The following is a 23,161-nucleotide window of genomic DNA, read 5'->3' on the forward strand; positions in this document are numbered from 1 at the left end:
GTAAGTGGAGCACCAGCACCGACCTGAGGAAATTGGGAGTGTGTGAACAAGAGCGATGGCGAGAGGTCTGAGCAGGACTGTCCATTACAGCAGCATCTGCTCCTCTGTTCCACTGATGTTAGCACCTCAGCTTGGTTTACAGATATGTCTATTTTTAAGTAAAGTAATGTTTCATATGATGCTTCACTAATGTTGAAGCCGAGGTAGGTTTTGTAACTTAAAAAAAATATATTTGATAATATACTATGAAGAAGAGAAACAATATTTCTTTCGGTAAATGCAAAGGAATAGTTTCTCAAAAAAGAAAAATTTATTATGTGTCATTTGATCCACACTGACTGGCAGAATCAATTCAAATGACCTGACGATATTCGCTATTGATTAAGAGCCCACATAGAAAAAATCCAGCTGAATAGAACCCATTTAGCTTCCATACTGTATGAATAAGAGAAGGACAGAAGTATGAGTGCAGATTTTGAAAATTTGACCCAATCAGTAGGGCCAGATACGGAAGTCCTCACTCAGATCTTGACAGGCTCTTACTGTAGCAAAATTTACAGGTCTTATTTTTCCTAACTGAATCCAACGGAGTTTGCCTGAAAACCATTAAGTTAATTTTTTAGCATGCTGATTTCAGTGACATCTTTAGTTGGGGGAGATCTAAGTCTGAATTCCAGATTTAACCCGTAATTCTTTGTTTGTAAGAATACACACTATCCAGCACCGAAAACATCAGTCCTTTCTTATAAATGTAAAATTGATTCTACGATACTTGATGAAGTTTATGCTCAGGGAATCATTTGTATGTTGAAGAGCTGGTCCATGTGTCTAATGGATGAACTTGCTAGTGGCTAAATCAGTAAGGCTGAGGCTGCCACATTAAATTTGCTGGTGTCACAAGCAGTAGAGCTGAGCATCCTTGAAGTAATCACAGGTGAGTGGACCAATGTACTCTTACAAATGTAGTTCCATTAAGACATTTTCCATCTCTCTTATAACTCTGGGTGTTTTATTGATGCAGAGCTAAATCAAGTATCTGCCGTCACTACATTCTCTTCTTCCACCCCCAGCTGGCATTTCATGCAGCACATATTGCAGTTTGCTTTTTGAACAGAAGTCTTTTCATCTACTGGAAAGCAGAAAAATGCCATAGGTGACATAGTTTAGCAGCATTTAACACACTAAATAGCTCTCTGAACTGCTGCAGATGGGAAAAAGAGAGTCCTGTGTGCACATCGAAGCTACAGGAGAACACATTTTCCTTTCAGAAACGAGCACTGCATTTTCCGTGCACGTAGTTTAAATAGAATAGAAACTTGGGTCTGGAAAGGGTTCCCTAGGTCATCTAATTTGGTTCCTTGTTATTTTGGGTAGCCGTCTCATCAAATTCTTCCCATAAATGAATTGAGTCCCATTTAACATCTAGTGAGGTTTTTCTCTCAGCCGTTCCCATTGGGCGTCTATTTCATTTATTTGAGAGTAATTTCTTTTTTTTTTTTTTTAATTTACAGCCTAAGTTTCTTCATGGCCAGTTTAGCCACATCTGTGGTTCAGATTCTCTCGCAAGCCCTGTCCACATCTGTTGGTTGATCACTGGCCTTGGACAGAGTACAGAAATGCTTTAGAAGACTAGGATAGCATGGTATGGCCATGCTTCTTTGCCAGATGGTACCTTTTTTTTAGAAGAAAGCTGTCAGTCACTGCCTGTTGGATTAATTCTTTATGCCAACGACTACAAAGTCATGGCACAATGAAGCTGATTGTAGACAAACTGGGAGGTTGAAGCCATGGAGGGTTAGAGATATACCTACACGGAGAGCTCGAGTGGGCTTTTCTTCTGTGTTGCCACTTTGACTGACATGTCCTGTTGTCCAAACATGTGGTAGAGTGCTGTCTGCCTTTTTGATAGGTGGGGCAAAAGTAAGGCTGCAGATTCCCTGATACAGCATAAATATTTGAATGGAGCAATGAGTAGCCAACAAGATGGGACAAGCTGGTCTACAGTGAAGTATGTGGTGGTGGATGAGGTGGTGGATGCCCCATCCCTGGAAACGTTCAAGGCCGGGTTGGATGAGGCTCTGAGCAACCTGATGTGGTTGGAGATGTCCCTGCTCCTTGCAGGGGGGTTGGACTGGATGGGCTTTGAGGGTCCCTTCCAACCCACACCATTCTATGATTCTATGATTCTATGAAGTATAATGTTCTGCTGCCAAAGAGCGGAGGGAGAGGGTTAGTGTCAGCAGACTGTGGATGCGAGATCCTCAGATAGGTCCAGCTGGCTTGCCAGAAAAGCTTTTGGTAGCCAGTTTTATCCCAAAACCTTGGCAAGTCAGCAGGTTGTGGTTCAGCAGAACCCATTAACAGTGGAAATCAGCTCCTAAGACTTATAGATATCATGGAGGCAGAAATCACGTAATTCTGAAGGACACAGCTGCAAATGTCGTTTAATGGCAGAAGATGGATGTAAATACCAGAGCCAAAGTGTCATCAGGATGAAAAATTACTTAAGACTGCTTACCCAAGCTCACATCATCAGCAGATAAATTAACAGAATAATGTTTTAAGCTGCTTGATAATGTACAAGAGGAAAAAAAAATAAAAACCACAACAGTGCTAATATGGAATAGATTAAGAGAAGTCGAAAAATAGCCTCTAAAATTATACTATGTATAAGTTCTGTAATGTAAGTAAACCATGTAGGAGATATTCTTGACAGTCACACTGGCAGGCTGCTTGTCATGGGAGGAAATTGTTAACCTATGTTTCTCTGTCCTAGAGATTTCTTTAATGGTTGCATCCCTGGATTGCACTTTTCTGAATAATAGGTGCATCATGTCAGAGGGGCAAAGCTGGAAGGGCAGGGTCTGGCTTCATTCATACTATTAAACTATGGAAACAGAGCGGCCACTTGCAAACTGCCTTTGGGAATGATCCCTGGCCGGTGCTTTCTGAAACCATGCTTGGAAAGCACGGTAAAGCATGTTAGCTGGCATGGGCTAAAAGCACGCCATGGGCTGCTATAAAAGCTTTGCAGTACTGATGATTGAATCCCTCTGCCCGTGCCCTGGCACAGTTTAATTTACTGGTGTGACTGTAGCCATATTATATTTTATTAGCTTTGTGGATATAATTGAATAAAACAACCTTTCAGGAGCTAATGGGGCTCTCTGGGTAGACACAGTAAGCTTCAAGGTAGGTTTAGGCTGAGAACAGTATCTTTGAGTGTAACTTGTTTATGTTGATTAATTAGAAAATTTGAAAGGATGCTTAGTTCCCTTGGAGCAGAGGTGGCTGATGGGAAAGGAAGCGCTGATAACTTCACAGTCATCATGTGAAATGTTACGAAAAAAAAATGAGGGTTCTCGCCTTCTTAGAGTTTTTAATAGCCGAAGATCTTGCTTTTCATGTCTGCATTTTAAGTCTTCCATTGTAATCCATTTTGTAAGTGCGCCACTCTTCAAGATCAGTTGGTTATTTCTCTGTGATATTCCAATTCTCTTTGTATTGATCTTAGAGCTCCCCCCACTTAGAGCTAGGGGAACTGCTGATCCCCTGGCAGTTACAAGGGACTGGAACTTGCAGGAGATGGGTGAGGTACTGGGAGACTGGAAAAAGGCAGGTTTGGTGCCCATCTTAACACTAAATGGGAAAGGAGAACCTGAAAATGTAGAGATCGACCACTCTATGTTAATTCCTAGAATCATAGAATCATAGAATGGTTTGGGTTGGAAGGGACCTTCAAAGGTCATCTAGTCCAACCCCCCTGCCAGGAGCAGGGACATCCCTGACTAGGTCAGGTTGCTCAGAGCCTCATCCAGCCTGGCCTTGAATGTTTCCAGGGATGGGGCCTCCACCACCTTTCTGGGCAACCTGTTCCAGTGTTCTGTAACTCGCAATAGAAGAAATTAGAAATATACGGGCACAAATAATCAAAGCCTTTTCAAGCACCCAGAAGCACAAGGAGCTAAGTAACAGTGAACATGGACTTGTCAAGACCAAATGACATCAAACTAATCTAATTTCCTTCTGTGACAGGATAAAAAGCCTTGTGGACAGAAGAAAAGTGGTAGATGTCATGTGTCTTCGTGCAAGAAGGCTTTTGACGCTGTCCTTCATGATATTCTTGTAAGCAAGTTAAGTCAGCAAGGTCTACGTGAAACTACTGTAAAGTCTGTATGAAATTGGCTGGAAAGCTCTAATCAGGGAAGTTAACAGTAGTTTTGACATTTATTCTGTGTCAAAGTGGAAAGACGCGTTGAATGGAGTTGCGCAGAGCTCTGGTTTAGGCCAGGGAATTCAACTGCGTGTATTTGGAGTGGAAGACAGCAAGGCTAGGAGGGTATTTTATAGGAATAGATTTAGGATGAGAATGGTGAATGGGACCCAGCAATGCTGTGTTCCTGGAAAAACATGCAAATGCATCCTAGGATGTATATTTATGAAGTTAGCCTACACACCATATGCACTAAAACTGCTTTGTTCAGCTCTCACGAAGCCGTAGCTGTATTGCCGCACACAGTTCTGGGTGACATCCTTCAAAAAAACCATAGATCAGCTGGTGGGGATGTAGAGTAGAGCGATACAAATGGTCAGAAATGAGAAAAGATTGGGCAAATATCCATCAGGAAAGCTGGAAATTTGGCTGTTCTGTTGTGGGGCAGTAGGATGACTTACAAAAATCTGTGCAAATCGTGTGATATCATGGTGGTTTTTTGCATGTTCATATTTTGTCAACTCATTTCTGTTCTGTGGCAAAGTAGTGAATGAAACAGGATTCATCCTAAGAATGTTCCTTGAGGAACTCTACTTTTAATCTACCTTCGGCCTAATCTTGCTCTAATTTAGGGTGCTTTTCTGTCCTCTTTCTTTTAGCCAGCGTCCTTGTACTAATTAGCATCTTTAGTTTTATGACAAATAGTTTTCCATCTGGCACGAAATCAAATACTTAAGTATTTCTAGAATTAGAAGTCACAACAGAGCTGTTAAGTCAGAATTTTCCAGAAAATTAAAAAGAACTATTAACTCTGTTCATTCTTGGAAGCTCTCATGGACACTAATATTGCTTAAAATGATGAATTTTAGCAGTCTGTCTGCCTCTGCATGCTGAATATTTAGGGACTCAAGGTCTGCCTCTCCTATGTTTAGTAGCCTAAATTGAGCTGAAATGTCACAGTAGCCAAGGCCATCATGTTAGTTACCTGTAATAAGGTGGGGTTCTTTGTATTTATTGAGGCCTTTCCTCTGTAACTGGACTATACTAAGTGCAGGACACAATTTACACATGGAATATAATTAATTCCTTTGGAAAAATAAGACAAAATGAATTTTATTTCTAGCATGTTTTCTTTCCAAATGGTAAGGAGTCTCAGCCTACATCATCCATTTATTCTGTGCTTTGTGAAATTTAACAGAATCAGAATCATAGAATCATAGAATGGTTTGGGTTGGAAGGGACCTTCAAAGCCCATCCAGTCCAACCCCCCTGCAAGGAGCAGGGACATCTCCAACCAGATCAGGTTGCTCAGAGCCCCGGCCAACCTGGCCTGGAATGTTTCCAGGGATGGGGCATTCACCGCCTCTCTGGGCAACCTGGGACAGTGTCCCACCACCCTCAGTGTAAAAAATTTCTTCCTTATATCAAGTCTAAACCTCCCCTCTTCCAGTTTAAAGCCATGACCCCTCGTCCTGTCCCAGCAGGCCCTGCTGAAGAGTCTCTCCCCACCTTTCCTGCAGCCCCCTTTAGGCACTGGGAGCCGCTCTCAGGTCTCCCCGGAGCCTCCTCTTCTCCAGGCTGAACAGCCCCAGCTCTCTCAGCCTGGCCTCACAGCAGAGCTGCTCCAGCCCCCTCAGCGTCTGCGTGGCCTCCTCTGGACCCTCTCCAACAGCTCCACGTCCTTCTGATGTTGGGGGCTCATCTTTTACAGGAACTCAGTTACCTTGTTGCTGGAAGTCAGTCCCAAATCCAAAGAAAACCTGTTTCTGGATCTTGTCTTATCCTGTTTCACTGCACTGGAGGTGCAGAAGCAGTTAAACCTCTCTCTTTCCGTCTTACGCATGCACACACACACGCGCACGTAGCCTAACACACCACTTTACACGCTGTGTCTGCCTGGCAGCTCGTGGGAGTTGTGCTGGCGCGTGGGAGAGACCTGCAGGAGTCAAGCGCAGCATTAGTGTGGGTTCCCAGTGGCTTAAAGGGAAGCTCATTACTGACCTGGCTTGTGCGTCTTGTTCATTTACAGTAACGCTTTAAATATTTAATCGATCTCTCGTTCTTTCCTGTCATGGACCATTTTCCCTCGATTGATTCCTTTTCGGGGGGCAGGGATGGTTGGAATGCATTTATGTTATTGGAATTCTATAAATTATACTCGTTAAGAGGCCAGATACAATAGACCAATGTGGAATTAGTCGAAGCCTCATGCCGTATTTTTTGCCCCGGGTTCTTAAAGCACTTCAGAAGCACTAACTAGATAAAGGGGAAGAGCAAAGCTCTGCTGAAAGTTAAAATACTTCCTAAAGTTCCCAGGAGCTGCTGCTTAGGAGATCTCACTGCAGAGGTAACAGGGTTGTCCTTTCTGTAGATCACAGCTCACGCAGCTTCAGCCTTTCTGGGATTTCTGTCATGATGGGACAGGATGCATCCTATCTAGAAGGAAGGAAAAGAGGAAGGTTGGCATGAGAATCACCACTTTTTCCCAGCAAAAAGGTCTACGTGGTTGCATCTCCTGCGATTCCTCACCAGGCTGGACAATGCTGAGGCACTCGTGAAGTCAAGCAGGGTCCGTGTATTGGGTTTGACAAGGTTTTGGTAGCGGGGGGCTGCAGAGGTGGCTTCTGTGAGATCCAGCCAGAAGATTCCCCCATGTCTGATAGAGGCAATGTCAGTGGGCTCCAAGACGGACCCGCCGCTGGCCGAGGTTGAGCCCATCGGCCTCTGGGATAATGTATTTAAAAAGGGGGGAAAAAAACTGCTGCACAATGAAGCAGGCTGTCCCCCTGCAGACCATGGAGGCCCACGTGGAGCTGAGATCCACCTGCAGCCCGTGGAGGTCCATGGTGGAGCAGGTTGTCCCCCTGCAACCCGTGGAGGCCCACGGAGGAGCTGAGATCCCCCTGCAGCCCGTGGAGGACCCCATGTCGGGGCAGACGGGTGCCTGGAGGAGGCTGTGGCCTCTCTCCCCTGTCCGGCTGAGGAGGGGAGGGACAGAGCGGCTTGGTGGGCACCAGGCCTCCAACCAGGGTCATCCCACCTCAGTCCTCGTGTTGCACAATTGAGCTGTGAAGCATCTCCTCCGTGGGTAGAGATGTACCCTCTGTTCTACAAGTGGGCAAATGGAGGCACAGGCAGAGAAGGGGCCTACCCCACCCTCTTATCTCCAGGCTCATAACTCTTGTGTTGTCTTTGTGGGATGACACATTAATTTTTAGCGCAAAGGATTTGACAGCAGCTTTTTGGGGTGATATTTTTAATAAGGCCTGTAAGCCTCGCTTTGTAATCCTATGAAATAGGCATCAAACGTCCTCTGCTTGTAAAGACAGCCGTAGCAGGAACGTTTACTTTACGCGGCTCCTGAATGCACTCGAGGGAATCGTGAAAACAAAATCGCACCTTTGGGGGTGGGCGGAGGTCTCGGCGTACAGTTTGGCCTTGTTCTTGATGAACACGCTATCGCTTTATAAAGCCTATAAAGAAAGAACTGTAGGGTATTTTTTTTTCGCCAAGCCAGGCTCAGGGAAGATAATAAGAAACCTTTAGTGGCTGAAGGCAAACGCTTTTAATCGGCAGGCAGAAGGGCTTTCAGCAAACGTGCTTTGAGATGGGATAACAAAACAGATATTCAGAGCCGCTTCGGGGCCCGGCAAGTTCTTTGCCGCTCCCGGTGAATGTGGAAATCACCTTGAAAATGTTGTTTTCAAATCAAATTAAATCCCTTGCACACTTGCTCAGTTGCTATTGATTTTTATTTTATTGATCAGCCGAGACAGGCTTGAGTATTTCGGATATGCATTTAAAGTATTCCTCTGTTATCTGGTTGTGCGCTGCCGATCTGAAATCTGAATGTCCTCAGTTAGCTGAAATAACGATTAAAATAAAAACCAACCCCAAATCTGTCCCGTTCCCTCATAACTTAGCATGAAGTGCTATCCCACAAGTGTTTTTCTTCAAATCACGGTGATACAGCACAGCAGAAAGAGAAAGCCAGGTTCACGCTCTGTGGGAGCAGGGTATTTTTGTGTGTAGGAATATTTGCTTTTCAACACAATACTTCGTAATACTGTCCATTGTTACACAGCTAAAACGCTCAGCCTTTGAACTCAGAAGCTAGTATCGCCTAACTACAAGGACCGGTGCCTGTCTGACTCCATTTATGCCATCATTTTAAGCAAGCATTTGAAGCGGTGGGCTCTGAATACACTTAAATTGCAAAGACAAACGCTGCTGTTGTCGTTATTGATGGCGTACGTCCTTGATACGAGTGCTGTATCTCAAGGAGAGAAGTATTCACGCAATCGTCCACTGGTGACTTTCGTGGCACCCTTCATTTCAGTTTTGTTTGGTAAGTGGTGGAGTCTTTGAATGAAGATGCAACATTTCAATTACTCTCCTCTTTTCTTTCCTGGAAACTGTCAAGGGATAAGAGCTGTGATTGTAATTGAAAATATCCCTACAAAGCCTCAAAATTATTATAACTGAAATTAAAATCTTATTCTTTAACTACTCTTAGGTTTCACCTTGAAAAATCATGCTTGACTTTGAAAGAGAGTTTCATGGCTAATGATGATCTGGTAATTTAGCCGATTTTGACCATTCATTTTCCTATATGATCACAAATAAATACCAGGCAAGTCTCAATATTCTAATTGCAAATTCCATTTGCTTTGACTCGGGCTCACCATCAGAAATTTTGCCACCTAACTGGTACGCTTAACACACAAACATAGGAATGATGGGATCTTCTGTGGTCAGTGGTGCAGAATAGGCACCTCGGGATGGCAAGGCAAATTTTAGGAGGAGTGAAATGCTCTCTGGAGGTGGATATCTGCTGACGTTGACTGTGGAGTGGACCGTGCTCCTAAGTTTAGGTTATGAAGAGGTCCTGAGCATGCAGATGCTGCTACGTCTCCTGTGGAGGAGTTAGATGGAGCCGTCCCCCTGCCAGTCACCTTTTACTGACTGCTCAGAGAGACATTCAACAAAATATTTCTGCATTAACAGAAGTTAACTGCTAAAGTAGCGAACAGATGAAAGAGAAGAAATTACTTCCAACCTCAGTCATGCAGGTGGAGCTGGATGATCCCCATTTTGGGGATGTCTGACAGTTCCTCTCTGAAATCTTTTCCTCAGTTGATTGATACTTTAGCAAACATCAGTTGGGGGGGGCGGGGGGGTAATTTTCCATGCCAGTTTTCTGCCTCCTCAGAGTGATATTTTTAAAGATCCAGCCAAAATTGTTCAGAGAAGGAAGCTGGAGGAAAACATGTTGGTTTCAATACTAAAATATTTCTCCCAGCCTGTCTATGAGGAGCTCTGGTACCTCTCTCTGCGGAGCAGAGATCTGCAGTTCGGTAAGGGGGCGTCTTTTGCGCATGTTCTGATTTTTATTTTACCGCTCTGTGGAAATATCCCCAGCCTTTCTTAATTTAAAAAAAAAAAACACCCTCACATTTGGGAGAGATGTCACAGCATTTAACAGCTGAAGCCTTCAAAAGATGCTGCGGGGTAAGTGTCGTGCCGCTCTGACTGCACGTGCCCCATTGCCGCAGCTTGCTTTCCACTGCTACCTAAGTGACAGGGATGCTCCTTACCGTCACGACTGATGTTTGATTTTTGCAAATTTGGGAGGTGAGTTCTCCTGGGGTTTTAAGGCAATGGCACCCAGTGCAATGAGGAGGGACAAAATGCCTAACTAGAAGGCGAAGATGAAAGAAATCAGATTTTAAGGGGGAAAAGAAAGGATAAGTTGGGTGGAGAGAGGGGAACAGGAGAGCTAATGGGATTAGAAATTGCTTAGGGATGCTCGCACACGTCGGAGAGGGAGCTGGGACCAGGAGCCTGACAGGAGGAAGCCGCCGGTACCTGGGTCTGCAGCCTGCAGAGCTTGGAGAGGGGCTGGCAGAGGAGGCAGGGATGAGGAAGGGTTCAGAGGGAAACCCAAACCACCTGGTAGAATCATAGGATCTTTAAGGTTGGAAAAGACCTCCAAGGTCATCAGGTCCAACCATCAACCCAACACCACCACGTCCACTAAACCATGTCCTGATGATGCGAGGGAGAGGCATAGCCCAAGCATAATTCCCATTGCTTGACCCAAATACTGTTTGTTACACCACGAGCCAGCACAGTGCGTATTTAAAGGCTGACAGCCTTTCTCTTTTTCCCTGTATCCCATTTTTAAGGTCCTACACACAGCCCATGATCCTGCACCTCCTTATTTCCCGGTGAACGTACAGCTTTGAGAACAACAGCCGTGTCAAACTCAGCAGAATGAAGTGCTTGCTGCTAGATTTTAATCCAGCAAGCCCAGCCAACGTCCGCTTTCGTAGCGTTAGGTGTTACAAAGGAACAAGACACACACGCTTTCAGAGAAGAAAAAGAAAGGAAATCAAGCTGCTTTCATGTATTCTTTGTAATTATTTTTCCCCTGTTGTTCAGAATTCAAGTTTAAAAAAAAAAAAAAGGGAAAAAAAAAAGGACTCGAACGTTTACTGGCAGTAATCATTTCACCATCTGCTCAGGCATGCTGCTTCCAGAACACGCGTTCTCAGCTGCTGAGCAGTCAGCTCTCCACTCCCTTTCGGAGACAGGGATGCCAGCAGTTCCTAAACTGTAACAGCATGAACAAGGCTTTTTTTTTTTTTTTTTTTCCCTTTTTTTCCCTTTCAGTCACTGGAATTTTTTTGAAAAGGCAGGAGAGTTAGGACTTTTCACCAGATTGTTTCCAAGACTGAGCTGTTCCCCTAGTTGACGATCCTTCATCTGAATGCATGCGAGTGGTAAAAATGTGGAGAACGTTAATATTTTAATATTTTGGGGTGCCGCAAGTGGGTTTGCTTTGTGGTAGGGCTCCACTAGCACCTGGGCTGCTCCACCAAGGATGGATTTAGCCTTTAGTGTTTCTTTATTTGTACCTAGAGGAAAGCTTTCCTGCTGGGATACCCTCATGCCTGGGCACAGAGATGTTTGATTTCTCCTCTCACGAACCGTAACGCTGAGCTCAGCACCCCTCTTTCTAATGGCTTCTCCCCTTTCTCTTCTACGTGGGATGGCTAAGCCAGCACCGAGCTGCTCAACGTCCCGGTTTCCTCTCTGATAGCCCCAGTCCAGGAATGAATCACAGCGTATAAACCAGAAGGAGATATTTTTCGCTACCAAATGGGGTTTTTTTGGCTCAAAGGAGCTGGGACAGCCAGAGCCACCCGCTCTGCATGCTCCTGCATTGCTGCCCTTCCACTCACTGGTGGTGAGCAGAAGCACTTAAGTAAATATATGACTAATTTAGAGGGCAGAGGGTAACATTAATTAGTTTCATCCTGTCCTTGAACGTTTCTGTGTCACTGCCTCCCTAATCTACGGCTCTCGCGTTTTCTGTTGTTGTATCTCATGGCAATAATAACCCGCGATCTCCGTTTGTGCATTTAAATTCAAAGTGAAAAAAAACCCCATCCATCAGTGAAAGACCCCATTCAGTTTCCCCACAATATAGCCAATGCTTTGCAGAGAAATGAGGCAGAGTGAATTCAAAGCCCATTAGCCATGTCCCAGGAGACGCGAAGCTGTATGCTTACAGATGCGCTTACAGATATAAATCTGCATTACGAAAAATTCCTGCTTGACCGAAGGTATTTGTTCTAAAATACACAATTTAAAGTGCGGCTTTGTACGGAGAAGCGACTCTGTGGGATGGCTTTGTGTGATTTTGTGGGTGTTCCATTGCATCAAGATCACATTTAGTCCTTCACAAGCAGAAGAAATGTTATTTCTCTGTCAGCCTCACATCCTTGCTCTGGTTTCTGTGCCCAAGCAGGACGGGTGTTTTCCCATGTAGAAATCAGGATTTTTTTGATCGGCATTTGATCCAGCTGAACTGTGATGCAGGCTGCGGAGGCTGGAGCCTCGAAATCACTTTGGGAATATCCCTTGTTTCTCAAGACAATGTCTGTGTTTGTGCGTTAGCCTCTGTGTTTTCACCTTTGAGCGCGCTCTGACACTCCAAACAGTTATTTGCTACCGTTTAAGAAAATATCAGTCTCTGAGGTTGCATGACATGCTCTTTATAAAAAGGTTATGTAAGCCAAATATTTAGCATACTCCTTTTTCCCCCTGAGACGAGCTGGCCACTTCCGTAAGGTGAGCGGCTGTGTCACGCGGGCCATGCAAGACAAGCTTGACTGTGGGGCGCAAAGGCTGTATTCACTGGAAAACTAGACGGAAACAGTCTGTACTTGGGAGATTGGGAGAGAATGAACCGAAAGACCTTATTCATTTGTTTATTATTTCAAAATAAAGGGAGGTAGATTTCGATTAGATATTAGCACAAACGTTTTTACACTGAAGGTGGTGTAGCACTGTCCCAGGTTGCCCAGAGAGGCGGTGGATGCCCCATCCCTGGAAACATTCCAGGCCAGGTTGGCCGGGGCTCTGAGCAACCTGATGTGGTTGGAGATGTCCCTGCTCCTGGCAGGGGGGTTGGGCTGGGTGGGCTTTGAAGGTCCCTTCTCACCCAAACCATTCTATGGTTCTGTGATTCCTTCAATGGAAACACAGATACCATAAGCATGGATGAAGGGCAGCAGATTTCAGGCCATGCTGACTTGTGATCTTGGATATATCACTTGGAAGGGTATGGGAAATCCTTTAATGTGTCTGTTCTGTCCACTTTGAGTTGGCTAGATGGTGGGACCCCTATTGCTTCCCCTGGAGAAATCACAGCCTGGCAGGGTTGGCATCTGTTGGTGCCTATCTCCTTGATGACAGCGAGCGCTTGGACTGAGCCCCTTCATTTCCTTCTCGTAAAACCCTCAAAGGACCCACACTGCGCTGGACGTGAAGAAGCAGCAAAAGGGAAGCAGTTGTTCTCCGAAGGAAGGAGTAGAGGGGTGTTGCTAACGCTGTGATTCCTTGGAGCAACATGTCCTGCTGCAGCCTGCCGTGCCAAGAGAGGCACGGAGCCACACGCGATGTCTCCAAATGGTCTGTTAGCTTTTCCCGTGCTCTTGCTTCAAATAAAAAGGCAAAGACAGGGGAGAGGGCAGAGACCCCAACGGAGGCTGGGGAGGTGTTTTGGGGAGCGGCGGGGCAGCCTCATCGTTTCTCTCTACTTGCTATAATAACCTAAATGGACAGTTTTGAGATTTCATAACGCTCGCCACTTCCTAATTAGGACAAGCTTAAAAAGGACCACTTGGCATCCTTGTTGGTGAGAGCCATGTGCTACCTGCAGCAGGCCAACTCCAAAATGAAACTGATTTTTCTCTTACCTACATTCCGCGTTCGAGCAGCTGCTCCTAACAGGTGCTCGCTCTCTTCCGAGCAGATGGTGACAAAAAAATGGGTTTGTTGGCACGTTTTGCCACAAAGCAGCCTTCTTATCACACATATTGATGTGTATACAAACATACACGCGCGTGCTATCAGGCTTTCAGTTTGAAAAGTGATTCTCCTTCTGATACAAGGTCAGTGACGCCAGGTCTTAGCGAGAGCGGTGTGTACGTCTCTTTTTTGTATCCCGGGTCTAAAGGTGTTTGTGACTTTGCTGCCGCAGCAAAACCCTGGCAAACATTAGTTCGGCTCTTCCGCTCTATCTAAAGGACCGTGGGGTAGGAGGAATATGTAACGTTAGACCGTGTACCTCCATGTTTATCAGTGTGTCTTTAATAGCTCGTACGAGCTTAAACGGCAATGAACTAGAAAGCCAGCGGGTTTTAGATGAGGGGTACGCTAATATTTTTCTCCTTGCTGTTGTTTAGGGCAATAGAACAGAAATGCAGAACACGAATGATCTCTTTCCTTAAATAAAACTGAAAATTTGCAGTGGAGGACAGCCATAGCAATGTGTTTGAACAAAGAAATACGGCTGCAGCACATTATCACAGGGAAGCGCACCCAGGACTCCGAAACGTGTTCGAAGCTGCCGTGGGGACGTACGCGGGGAGAACCTTTGTTCTGCGTTCATCGTCCGAAAACAGACAGCTGTCAGACAAATCCTCATATCCCGTTTTGTTCTTGGCCTCCTAACTCTGCTTCCACCTCCCAGGTTTTGCCTGGTGAGGGCTGCAAATTCGACAAAATGGCGCAAAGCGATGCCAGATTCAGAGGAGTACGGCATCGCCCCGAAGACCTTTCCCACTTCGATTACTTGTCGTGCGGGTAGCCCCAGGAAGACCCCATACTCGCCCTGTTTTGCTGTTCATTTCAAACAAACAGCCCGAGCCAAGGCAACCAGATGAGGATGACATCTGGCTAGCAAACCTCTGCCAAGTCACTGCTGTTCCGTAGCTGGCAGGAGGATGATGGGCTGCAAATGCCAGGTTCTCGCTGAAATGTAAAGTGCATTCCCTGCATTTTCTCTGCTTCCTATCCAGCCACAATCAGCTCGGTATTTTGTTTTACTAATGGCCAGATTCAAATCTCCTTTCCAGCCGCATAAATCCATTTCAGCGCTGCTGGGATGCCACGACGAGTGGCATTTGACCCTGAAGTCCAAGATGGTCTCGTATTTTCTAAGCTTACTGACAAATTAACTTATTGACTGTGAATCTCGCTCAAACATCCAGACTCCTCCTCGGGGGTATGTTTATGAAGGATTTTTGTTTTCTCCCCTCCCCGCATACTGCTGTAACTCTCAGCATTTTCGGGAGCTGCCAGAGGGCATGAAACAACTACGCCGGTTTTGCAGCTGATGTTCTGGCCGAGTGCATTTTTTCGTTTCTCCTGGTAAAAGATTTTTGCTGCAGACACAAGTAAAAGTGTAGAAAGGAAGGAATTGTATTGAATAAATATGCACAGAGCTTGGACTGTTGACGTGAACTTGCTTTGCAAAGCGTGCAGGTGGTGTTTCGGCTTTTCTAGTTAGAATCCAAAGTTTGACTTCTCTACCCCGTATTTGCAGATTTCAGGAGGATCATTGTGTTTTCAGGCTGTGAGCTCGTAAGCAGAAGCCATCTGCTTTCAAGGGCACTCACACAAGAAGTGGATACGAATGCCTGAAGAATAACTCAAATCTTTGAGGTTTTCTTTGGTGAACCAGCTTGCTATGAAAATGATGCCCATGACAAAATCTTCACCGACGAGTCTGTAGGTGGATCGGGATTAGAGACATTGGTTTAATTGTGTATTATTTTGTCATGTGCAACAGTTCTGGTAACTCACCAGCAGTTTGATCTTTGTAGATAGCATTTGTGGAGCTGATGTCAGAGGAATGTATGTTTGGGTATGGCCCTTGCAAGGGGATGCAGTGAGTGATGCTGTGTTTAATAGCTTCTGTTTGACCCCCACTGTGCCCATTTCCCTTTAGTGCTGTATCAGTTTGGTACAAGGGCTGACTTAGAATCGAATCACAGAAGGGTTTGAGTTGGATAGGACCATTAAAGGCCACCCAGTCCAACCCCCCTGCCAGGAGCAGGGACATCTCCAACCACATCAGGTTGCTCAGAGCCCCGGCCAACCTGGCCTGGAATGTTTCCAGGGTTGGGGCATCCACCACCTCTCGGGGCAATCTGGGACAGTGCTCCACCACCCTCAGTGCAAAAAATTTCTTCCTTATATCAAGTCTGAATCTGCTTTCTTCTAGTTTAAAACCATGACCCCTCGTCCTGTCCCAGCAGGCCCTGCTGAAGAGTCTCTCCCCACCTTTCCTGCAGCCCCCTTTGGGCACTGGGAGCCGCTCTCAGGTCTCCCCGCAGCCTCCTCTTCTCCAGGCTGAACAGCCCCAGCTCTCTCAGCCTGGCCTCACAGCAGAGCTGCTCCAGCCCTCTCAGCATCTGCGTGGCCTCCTCTGGACCCTCTCCAACAGCTCCACGTCCTTCTGATGTTGGGGGCTCCAGAGCTGGACGCAGCGCTGCAGGGGGGTCTCACCAGAGCGGAGCAGAGGGGCAGAATCCCCTCCCTCGCCCTGCTGCCCACGCTCCTCTTGATGCAGCCCAGGGTGCGGTTGGCTTTCTGGGCTGCAAGGGCGCATTGCCGGCTCATGCTGAGCTTCTCGTCCTCCATCACTCCCAAGTCCTTCTCCTCAGGGCTGCCCTCAATCCATTCTCCGTCCAGCTTGTGTTTGTGCCTGGGATTGCCCCGACCCCTATGCAGGACCTTGCACTTGGCCTTGTTATTTCACTATCCATGTCGCTGACAAATATGTTAAACAGGGCCAATCCAAATACCAACCCTTGAGGAATGCCACTCGTGACCAATCTCCGCTTGGACATTGAACCGTTGACCAGAAGTCTTTGAGTGTGGCTGTCCAGCCAATTCTGCATTTTAATTCTCTTTTCTGATGCACAAGTGTCATGGTGACATTTGTGGTGTCCTAGAGAGGTATCTTTTGTCCTTTAGATGCCACTCCAGTGGGATGGGGGTTGCCAACAGTTTTTTGTCAGACTTGCCAACCTCCTGAGCATATCTCTGGTACCTTGAGCTGCCTTGAATTCATGGGGTTCAGTACAATAAAAACAAAGTGGATGGCTGACAGCATTCCCTGCCCTTCTGCTCTGAGATGAGTTGGTTTCAGCATCAAATAAACAAAACCAAACCGAAATGAATGGAAATTCTCAGGATTGCACATACTTATTCAAAAGTTGTTTTCATCTGCTGGCTTTAGTGTAGATCTCACACAAACAAATTCAAACCATAATTTTTTTTAATTTTTAACTTCATGAAAAGTTACCCTCTATTTCTGCCGTAGGAATAGGTTAGAATATTTTGAATTCAAATCAAATTTTATCAAAGATTTGTCAAATATGTGAGGATCTTTGCACTGAAAAGTATGTACAGATACCATAACTAACTTGAATCATGTTTGACGCTACGTAACTGCTCAGTAAGAAATATCGTTTTGAATATCTAACTGAATCTGGGTACCTTTACATTCTGTCCTTATCAATGATCATAACGCCTCCTCCTGTAAAATAATCAGTTAACTCGTGGAACTGTCTTGGCAGTGTGGTTTATTCATGTCTGCACAAGAACTAAATTGCTTGATATTATCCCAGTACTTGAGAGCAAAACTTTTTTTTCCCAGAAAAGATAACAAACAGCTAATTCACATTTCCAAAAGCATGTGTACTGTTATCATTAGTAAGAAGCTTAACCAACCTGAAAGCAAATGCTTAACGATCCAGATCTTGGTCTTATTAAGCTTGTGTGTTTTCTGCTGCTTAAAAGCCTATCAAAAACCTAAAGATCTGGGTAAATGAGATTTTCTGGAAGGAAAGCTTTAAAGTTTACCTTCTTCTCTTTTTAAACAAGAAGGCGATGCCTCTATTTACATGCCGTTTCTGGAACTCAAACGGAGCGAGTACATCACTGCTGCAGCGTTTCGTGGAACATCCTTTGTTTATTCACACTGTGCCACTTTTAAACTTCAGATGTAAACAACAAAGGCTTCTTTGTGTTTCACACTATCTCATACTCACTACCTTCTGAAGTCCAAAGCCAAAACACTGCGGAATTTTTCCCTCCTCACACTTTCTTCTGCTTGTTGGATGCGTTCTTCCAGGCTTTTCTGTTTATAGTAGCTGTAAAACTACATATCTTCTGATTAAAACATGCTCTGTTCATTTTCTTTTGACTTTTCAGTCCTTGGTATGGGCTAAAATCGTATTTCCTGGTAACCATTTCAAATATAATTTTAGTAGTAATTATGCATATACTCGATAACAGAAACAATTTTTCATCCTGAAGGATCCAGGTTGGTTTAAAGTGGTCAGCCTATCTGTGATCTGTTACACAGGTGAAAGATACAGAAAATGTTCCACCAAACTCAGTTGATTAGACAGAAAAGTCAGGAAGAAAAAAGCTGGAAATGCAGCTTTGTGCAGTGTGACAACACACGCTTTAGCACAGAAGAGTACCTTTTCCATTTCAAACAAGAGTGGGAATTTTAGTTGGAAATTTCACAAAACTTTAGCTGCACTGATCCTTGAGATCTGCTGCTGAGAAGTCTACACTGCCTTTTTCACCGTGGGAAAGGACCTCATATGATGTGCTGTGTTGCATACAGTCCTGTACTATATATGTCGTATAAATGAAATCTTACTTTTCAAGAAAATCAGAGTAGTATAGTGTTGATTTTTTTCATTTCCTGGGGACAAGTAGCATCCATTATCATCCCATCTCCTTAAGCTGCATTTGACGATGAGATATCTGATGAGCCTATCCGTGGAATACTGTGTGCAGTTTTGGGCCCCTCACTACAAGAAAGACATTGAGGTGCTGGAGCACGTCCAGGGAAGGGCAGTGAAGCTGGTGAAGGGTCTTCCGGAGCACAAGTCTTATGAGGAGTGGCTGAGGGAACTGGGGTTGTTTAGCCTGCAGGAAAGGAGCATGAGGGGAGACCTCATCACTCCCTGCAGCTGCCTGAGAGGAGGTTGTAGCCAGGTGGGTGTCGATCTCTTCTCCCAAGTAACAAGTGATAGGATGAGAGGAAAAGGCCTCAAGTTGCAGCAGGGGAAGTATAGATGGAATATTAGGAAAAATTTCTTCACCGAAAGGGTTGTCAAGCATTGGAACAGGCTGCCCAGGAAGGTGGTTGAGTCACCATGCCTGGAGATATTTAAAAGAAGTGTAGATGTGGTGTTTGGGGACATGGTTTAGGTGGTTGAGTCACCATGCCTGGAGATATTTAAAAGACGTGTAGATGTGGTGTTTGGGGACATGATTTAGTGGTGGACTTGTCAGTGCTAGGTTAACGGTTGGACTTGATCTTAAAGGTCTTTTCCAACATGAATGATTCTGTTTGAGTAAAATATCTAATGTATAGCATAACAAATAATGTTACTCTAAATTGTTAGGAGTTTTAGGTCCGTATTAGATCCCTCTGAGACCTTTCCTTGTATAAGAACACAGCAATAGAGACTGAAAATACTTTAATGGTGACAGCAGCTAGTTTAGTAGGTGGTAGACGTTCAAGATGATTCATTCTCCACGCTAGAATATCCTCCTGTGGCTGCATGAAAGCTTGGTTGAACGAACAGTATCGACAAAATCCCCTTGACCTCAGTGCAACCAGAGTTGTCTTTGCACTCTCAACTGACCTAGGAACTGAGTCACACTGTACGATAACTTTCTTTATATTTGTGTTAACTGTGGCAACTGGAGCCTCCAAGTTTGGTCAGGCTCCTTGTCATGCCAAGTGGTGCACATATGGCCTTCGTAAGAATCAGTGCGTGCCCTGCAGAGCTGGGATAAAAAAGGATGAGTAGCATTAGTGCCACTTTAAGAATGAGAAACAGGGGCAGAAAGAGAGATTGGGAGTACTTGTTTTGCCGAAAGTCACCAGACAGTCAGAGGTGAGCCGGGTGATAGTCCTGCTGCTCTAGTAGGCTCAGGGCTTTCATCACAAACAGCCCTGTCTTCTAAAGAGGGTGGACAGCACAGTGCAAATCATCTCCCAGCTTTTTGGGGATGAGACGATTTAGCGTTATACAATGACGGCCATGAGAGGCTGAACAGAAAAACAGAGCTTGTTATTAGAGGCAAAATAAGTGGCAGAGTTGACAGGTTGCCCAACAATTTCCGTTATAAAGATTTTCTTTCGGGTATTCCAGGGTACCAATTTTTATGATTTCGGAAGTAAATATCCATGCTTGGTCTCTGAAAGTTTTTCCCTCTGATCACAACAGAAGTAATTTCTGGATATTTTAGGCTGAGTTTAGGAAAAGAGAAGTTGTTTATTCCTCTTAAAAATTCATATGTTTTCCTGAGAAACTGTCATGATTATATATTGTGGAAGAAATACTTGATATAAATCCAGCGTTGACTCCAATGAGAAAAATAAAATGACAGCAATGTAACAGTAGAGCTGAAGTGAGCTTTGTACCTTAAACATGTGAAATGAACATTTTTCCTTCGACGCTGCAACTACCCTGAATGAAAAATAATTGCGATGGCTTCTCTTTATTGGAAAGGATCCATACACAAGGGAATACCTTGCATCGCACGGGCTGGTCTGCACTTTGCAATGAGGCATGGTTCAGAGATAACGGAGTTAATGGAAGCGGTAAAGTCTTGTCAACACAATATTTATATGTGGAGTGGTTTCTTCTGCTCCCAGACAGCATGGATTTGCCTGATCTTACCATTACACTGCTTTTGGACCCAACTTAGCTTCTCAGGGTTGTTCAGGACTGCACTCTGTGGAGATACCAGTTCTGGTCTGCAGCAGCTTGGAAGATTCTGCACTGGTTGTTATTGGTGGCCCCATCTCAGTTCGGACCCGGTCATTTTTCATTTTGGGAATTTGAGAATAATGGAGGAGTGATTAGTGAAGAACAGTCTGCTGTCTCAAACTGCGGAATATATTTTAGCTTTAGATCACTGAAAGTCAGAACAGGGCATATCTTTTCTTAGCCATCATAAATTATCCATGCGGGATGTACAGTAAAAGGCTGTTTGGCTGCGTTAAAATTGGCTAGACAAACAGAATTTCCATCTCTCTCAATGGCTCCTTCAACACTTAATTAGTTCCCAGATGCTAGTTGAGCAAGATGTCTTTTATCTTTGCTAATGTTATCTTCCCATATATCCTAAATGCCCCCTGGTGCCATTCTTCACTTTCATCTTTCTTCCCTCAAGAGAAGGCAGGATGGGTGTTCAGGAAGCTCCATTCTGAAGGTCAAGCTTGTAAAGACTGTGGGTCAAGTTGATCCTGTTATACCAGTCAGTATCTGGAGCAAAAGCTTTGAATCCAGGATTAGATTGAAATGATGGAGAGCAGGATGCAACTTCCTTTCCATGCATATTCATTGGATCAGTATCCATCAGGAAAAAAAAAAAAATGAAATTGCAGATTTTATTTTGCTGTCAGTTCCATTCAGTACAATTTAGGACAAATTCGATGTTCATCTTTTCCCATTGCTGGGAGGTGCAAAGAGGTCTGTCTGTATAAATTTGCCATTTCAGCTGGCATAGCTGATTGTTGTGGGCAACGAGGAAGTACACTGAGATGTAAAATAGTTGGAAATATCAGACTGATGGCACTCCTGATCCTTCCTAGACCCTCTGAGCGTAACCACTCGGGGCCACAGATATGTTAATAGCCAGGCTATCGGCCAGCTGTGATTTACCTTGGCAGGTCTGATTTATACCCAAGCCCAGCAATTCTTTCCCCTCTGGCAGGAATGAGTGACCAAACAGCCTCCTCCAAGCGAAGTATTTAAGAGAAAAGCATTTCAGAGAAAGCGGATCTTCAAACCAACGGAGCAGGCTGTATGTACACGTGCGGCTTTCCCCCAAGGCTCGCGAAGCTGTGTTTCTGGCTAGGCTCAGTTTACTCGGCTCAGATGACATCCTCTGTTACATGGAGGGGGGTGTCAATTGGCAAAAGCTCTGACAAAGTCAGTTTTGTGGTTTTATAGATGAGAATTTAGATTCTTCAGCTTAGCACGTTGCACCAGCATCTTTTAGGTTTCTATTGTATTTCCTTCTTATCTGCACATTCCCTGGGCTGCCCTGGAAGAATACACCGGTGTGAACAATTCCAGTAGGCCCATGTAACGGCATTTCTCCTCCTTGACCAGGTTACAAGCAGTGCCTGTGGGATGTTTATGTCTTCAGATTTATAATGTAGTCACATAGCAGCTTGTTCTCTATCACAGCAAAGACCAAAGAAAGCTGCAAAGTCAACGAATTTCACCATCTCTGCTCTTGGATCTGAATGCCCGCACTACGAAGGATGCAGGATTTACGTAATTTCAATCTTTTCCCAGTTTCAGTCCTGCCTGATTTGCGAGAGGCACACTGCAAAGTGGGTTCTGAGACTAGATAGCTTCCCTGCGAGGATATTAATAATGCTTAGAAATTATATAGCACTCCAAAACCCCGTGCAAGCATTAGCTAATTACCTAGCACTCCAAAGCCCCGCGCAAAACATTAGCTAATAAATTCTTGCAGCACCTATCAAATATATCAATATCATCCAGTCCACTGTGCAGAGAGGTAAATGGAAGCAGGAGAATGTGGATGTCTGGTCCCAGTCCGTGCTGCTGCCCAGCGCAGTAGCTGGGGTTAGGCTTCAGCATTTGCCAGCCACTTGCTCCCACCTTTTCCTTGGCAGGATCCATCTTCCCGCCTGGCTCCCTGTGGGTAAACACAAGAAAGATGGGGAGAGACTCTTCAGCAGGGCCTGTTGCGGCAGGACAAGGGGTAACGGTTTAAAATAGAGGAAGGCAGATTTAGATTAGATATTAGGAAAAATTTTTTTACACTGAGGGTGGTAGAACAGTGGCAGAGGTTGCCCAGAGAGGCGGTGGATGCCCCATCCCTGGAAACATTCCAGGCCAGGTTGGCCGGGGCTGTAAGCAACCTGATGTGGTTGGAGATGTCCCTGCTCCGTGCAGGGGGGTTGGACTGGGTGGCCTTTGAAGGTCCCTTCCAACCCAAACCATTCCATGATTCCTCTGGACCAAAGTTAGTTGCTCTGGACCAAGTGAGCATCGATTGCTGAATTTCTCCTCCCAAGCCTGCCAGCAACTAATCCACAAACTTGGCAAAGTCAATTAATTTGTTTGCCGGTTAAAAATATCCCAGTAATCCTGTATCAAGGAGGTATGCATACTCCCATCATACAGAAGATTTGAGTTCATGCATCCTGCAGGCCTTGTCCTGAAATTGTGCAGCTCCTTTAACTCTTAGAGTTTTTGGAAACGGAGCTGAATTTCGGTATCGCTGCTGGTGGTATGAAATTTTGAGTAGCCAATATAATAAAGGGGTAGCTCTAGAGATTTTAGATCGGCACTCCTTGCTGGAGCACTGCAGCAGTTATTTTAGTGGGGTGGTTAGAAATGTGGTGGCTTCGTGTGAGTTGCTGAGATGTGAGACGGATTGGGTTTTGCAGCGGCCTGAGTACGGGCTATGAGCTTGCTTTACAGTCTGCATTCCATCAGACACAGGATGATGCTATTTTTATTGAAAGCCACAAAATGCTTGAAACCAGTTAATACTCTGCTG

The 23,161-nt window shown here is 45.0% G+C and overlaps 1 protein-coding gene across 3 annotated transcripts in view; it reads left to right on the plus strand.

Annotated features, from left to right (window-relative positions):
- MSRA (methionine sulfoxide reductase A) overlaps positions 1-23,161 on the plus strand; it is a 290,212-nt gene that overhangs the window by 260,046 nt on the left and 7,005 nt on the right. The window contains exon 6 of one of the 3 annotated variants that reach the window (XM_086745840.1): positions 4,036-4,125. The exons of 1 other annotated variant lie outside the window; for it this stretch is intronic. In XM_086745840.1, the coding sequence (XP_086601966.1) occupies positions 4,036-4,125 (90 nt within the window). Of the gene's footprint in view, positions 1-4,035; positions 4,126-10,401; positions 10,690-23,161 lie in introns of those variants that run through there. One more of the 3 variants, XM_086745842.1, reaches the window with a different exon arrangement.

The sequence above is a fragment of the Chlamydotis macqueenii genome, chromosome 3 (assembly GCF_036417535.1).
Source record: "Chlamydotis macqueenii isolate bChlMac1 chromosome 3, bChlMac1.mat, whole genome shotgun sequence".
NCBI lineage: Eukaryota > Metazoa > Chordata > Aves > Otidiformes > Otididae > Chlamydotis > Chlamydotis macqueenii.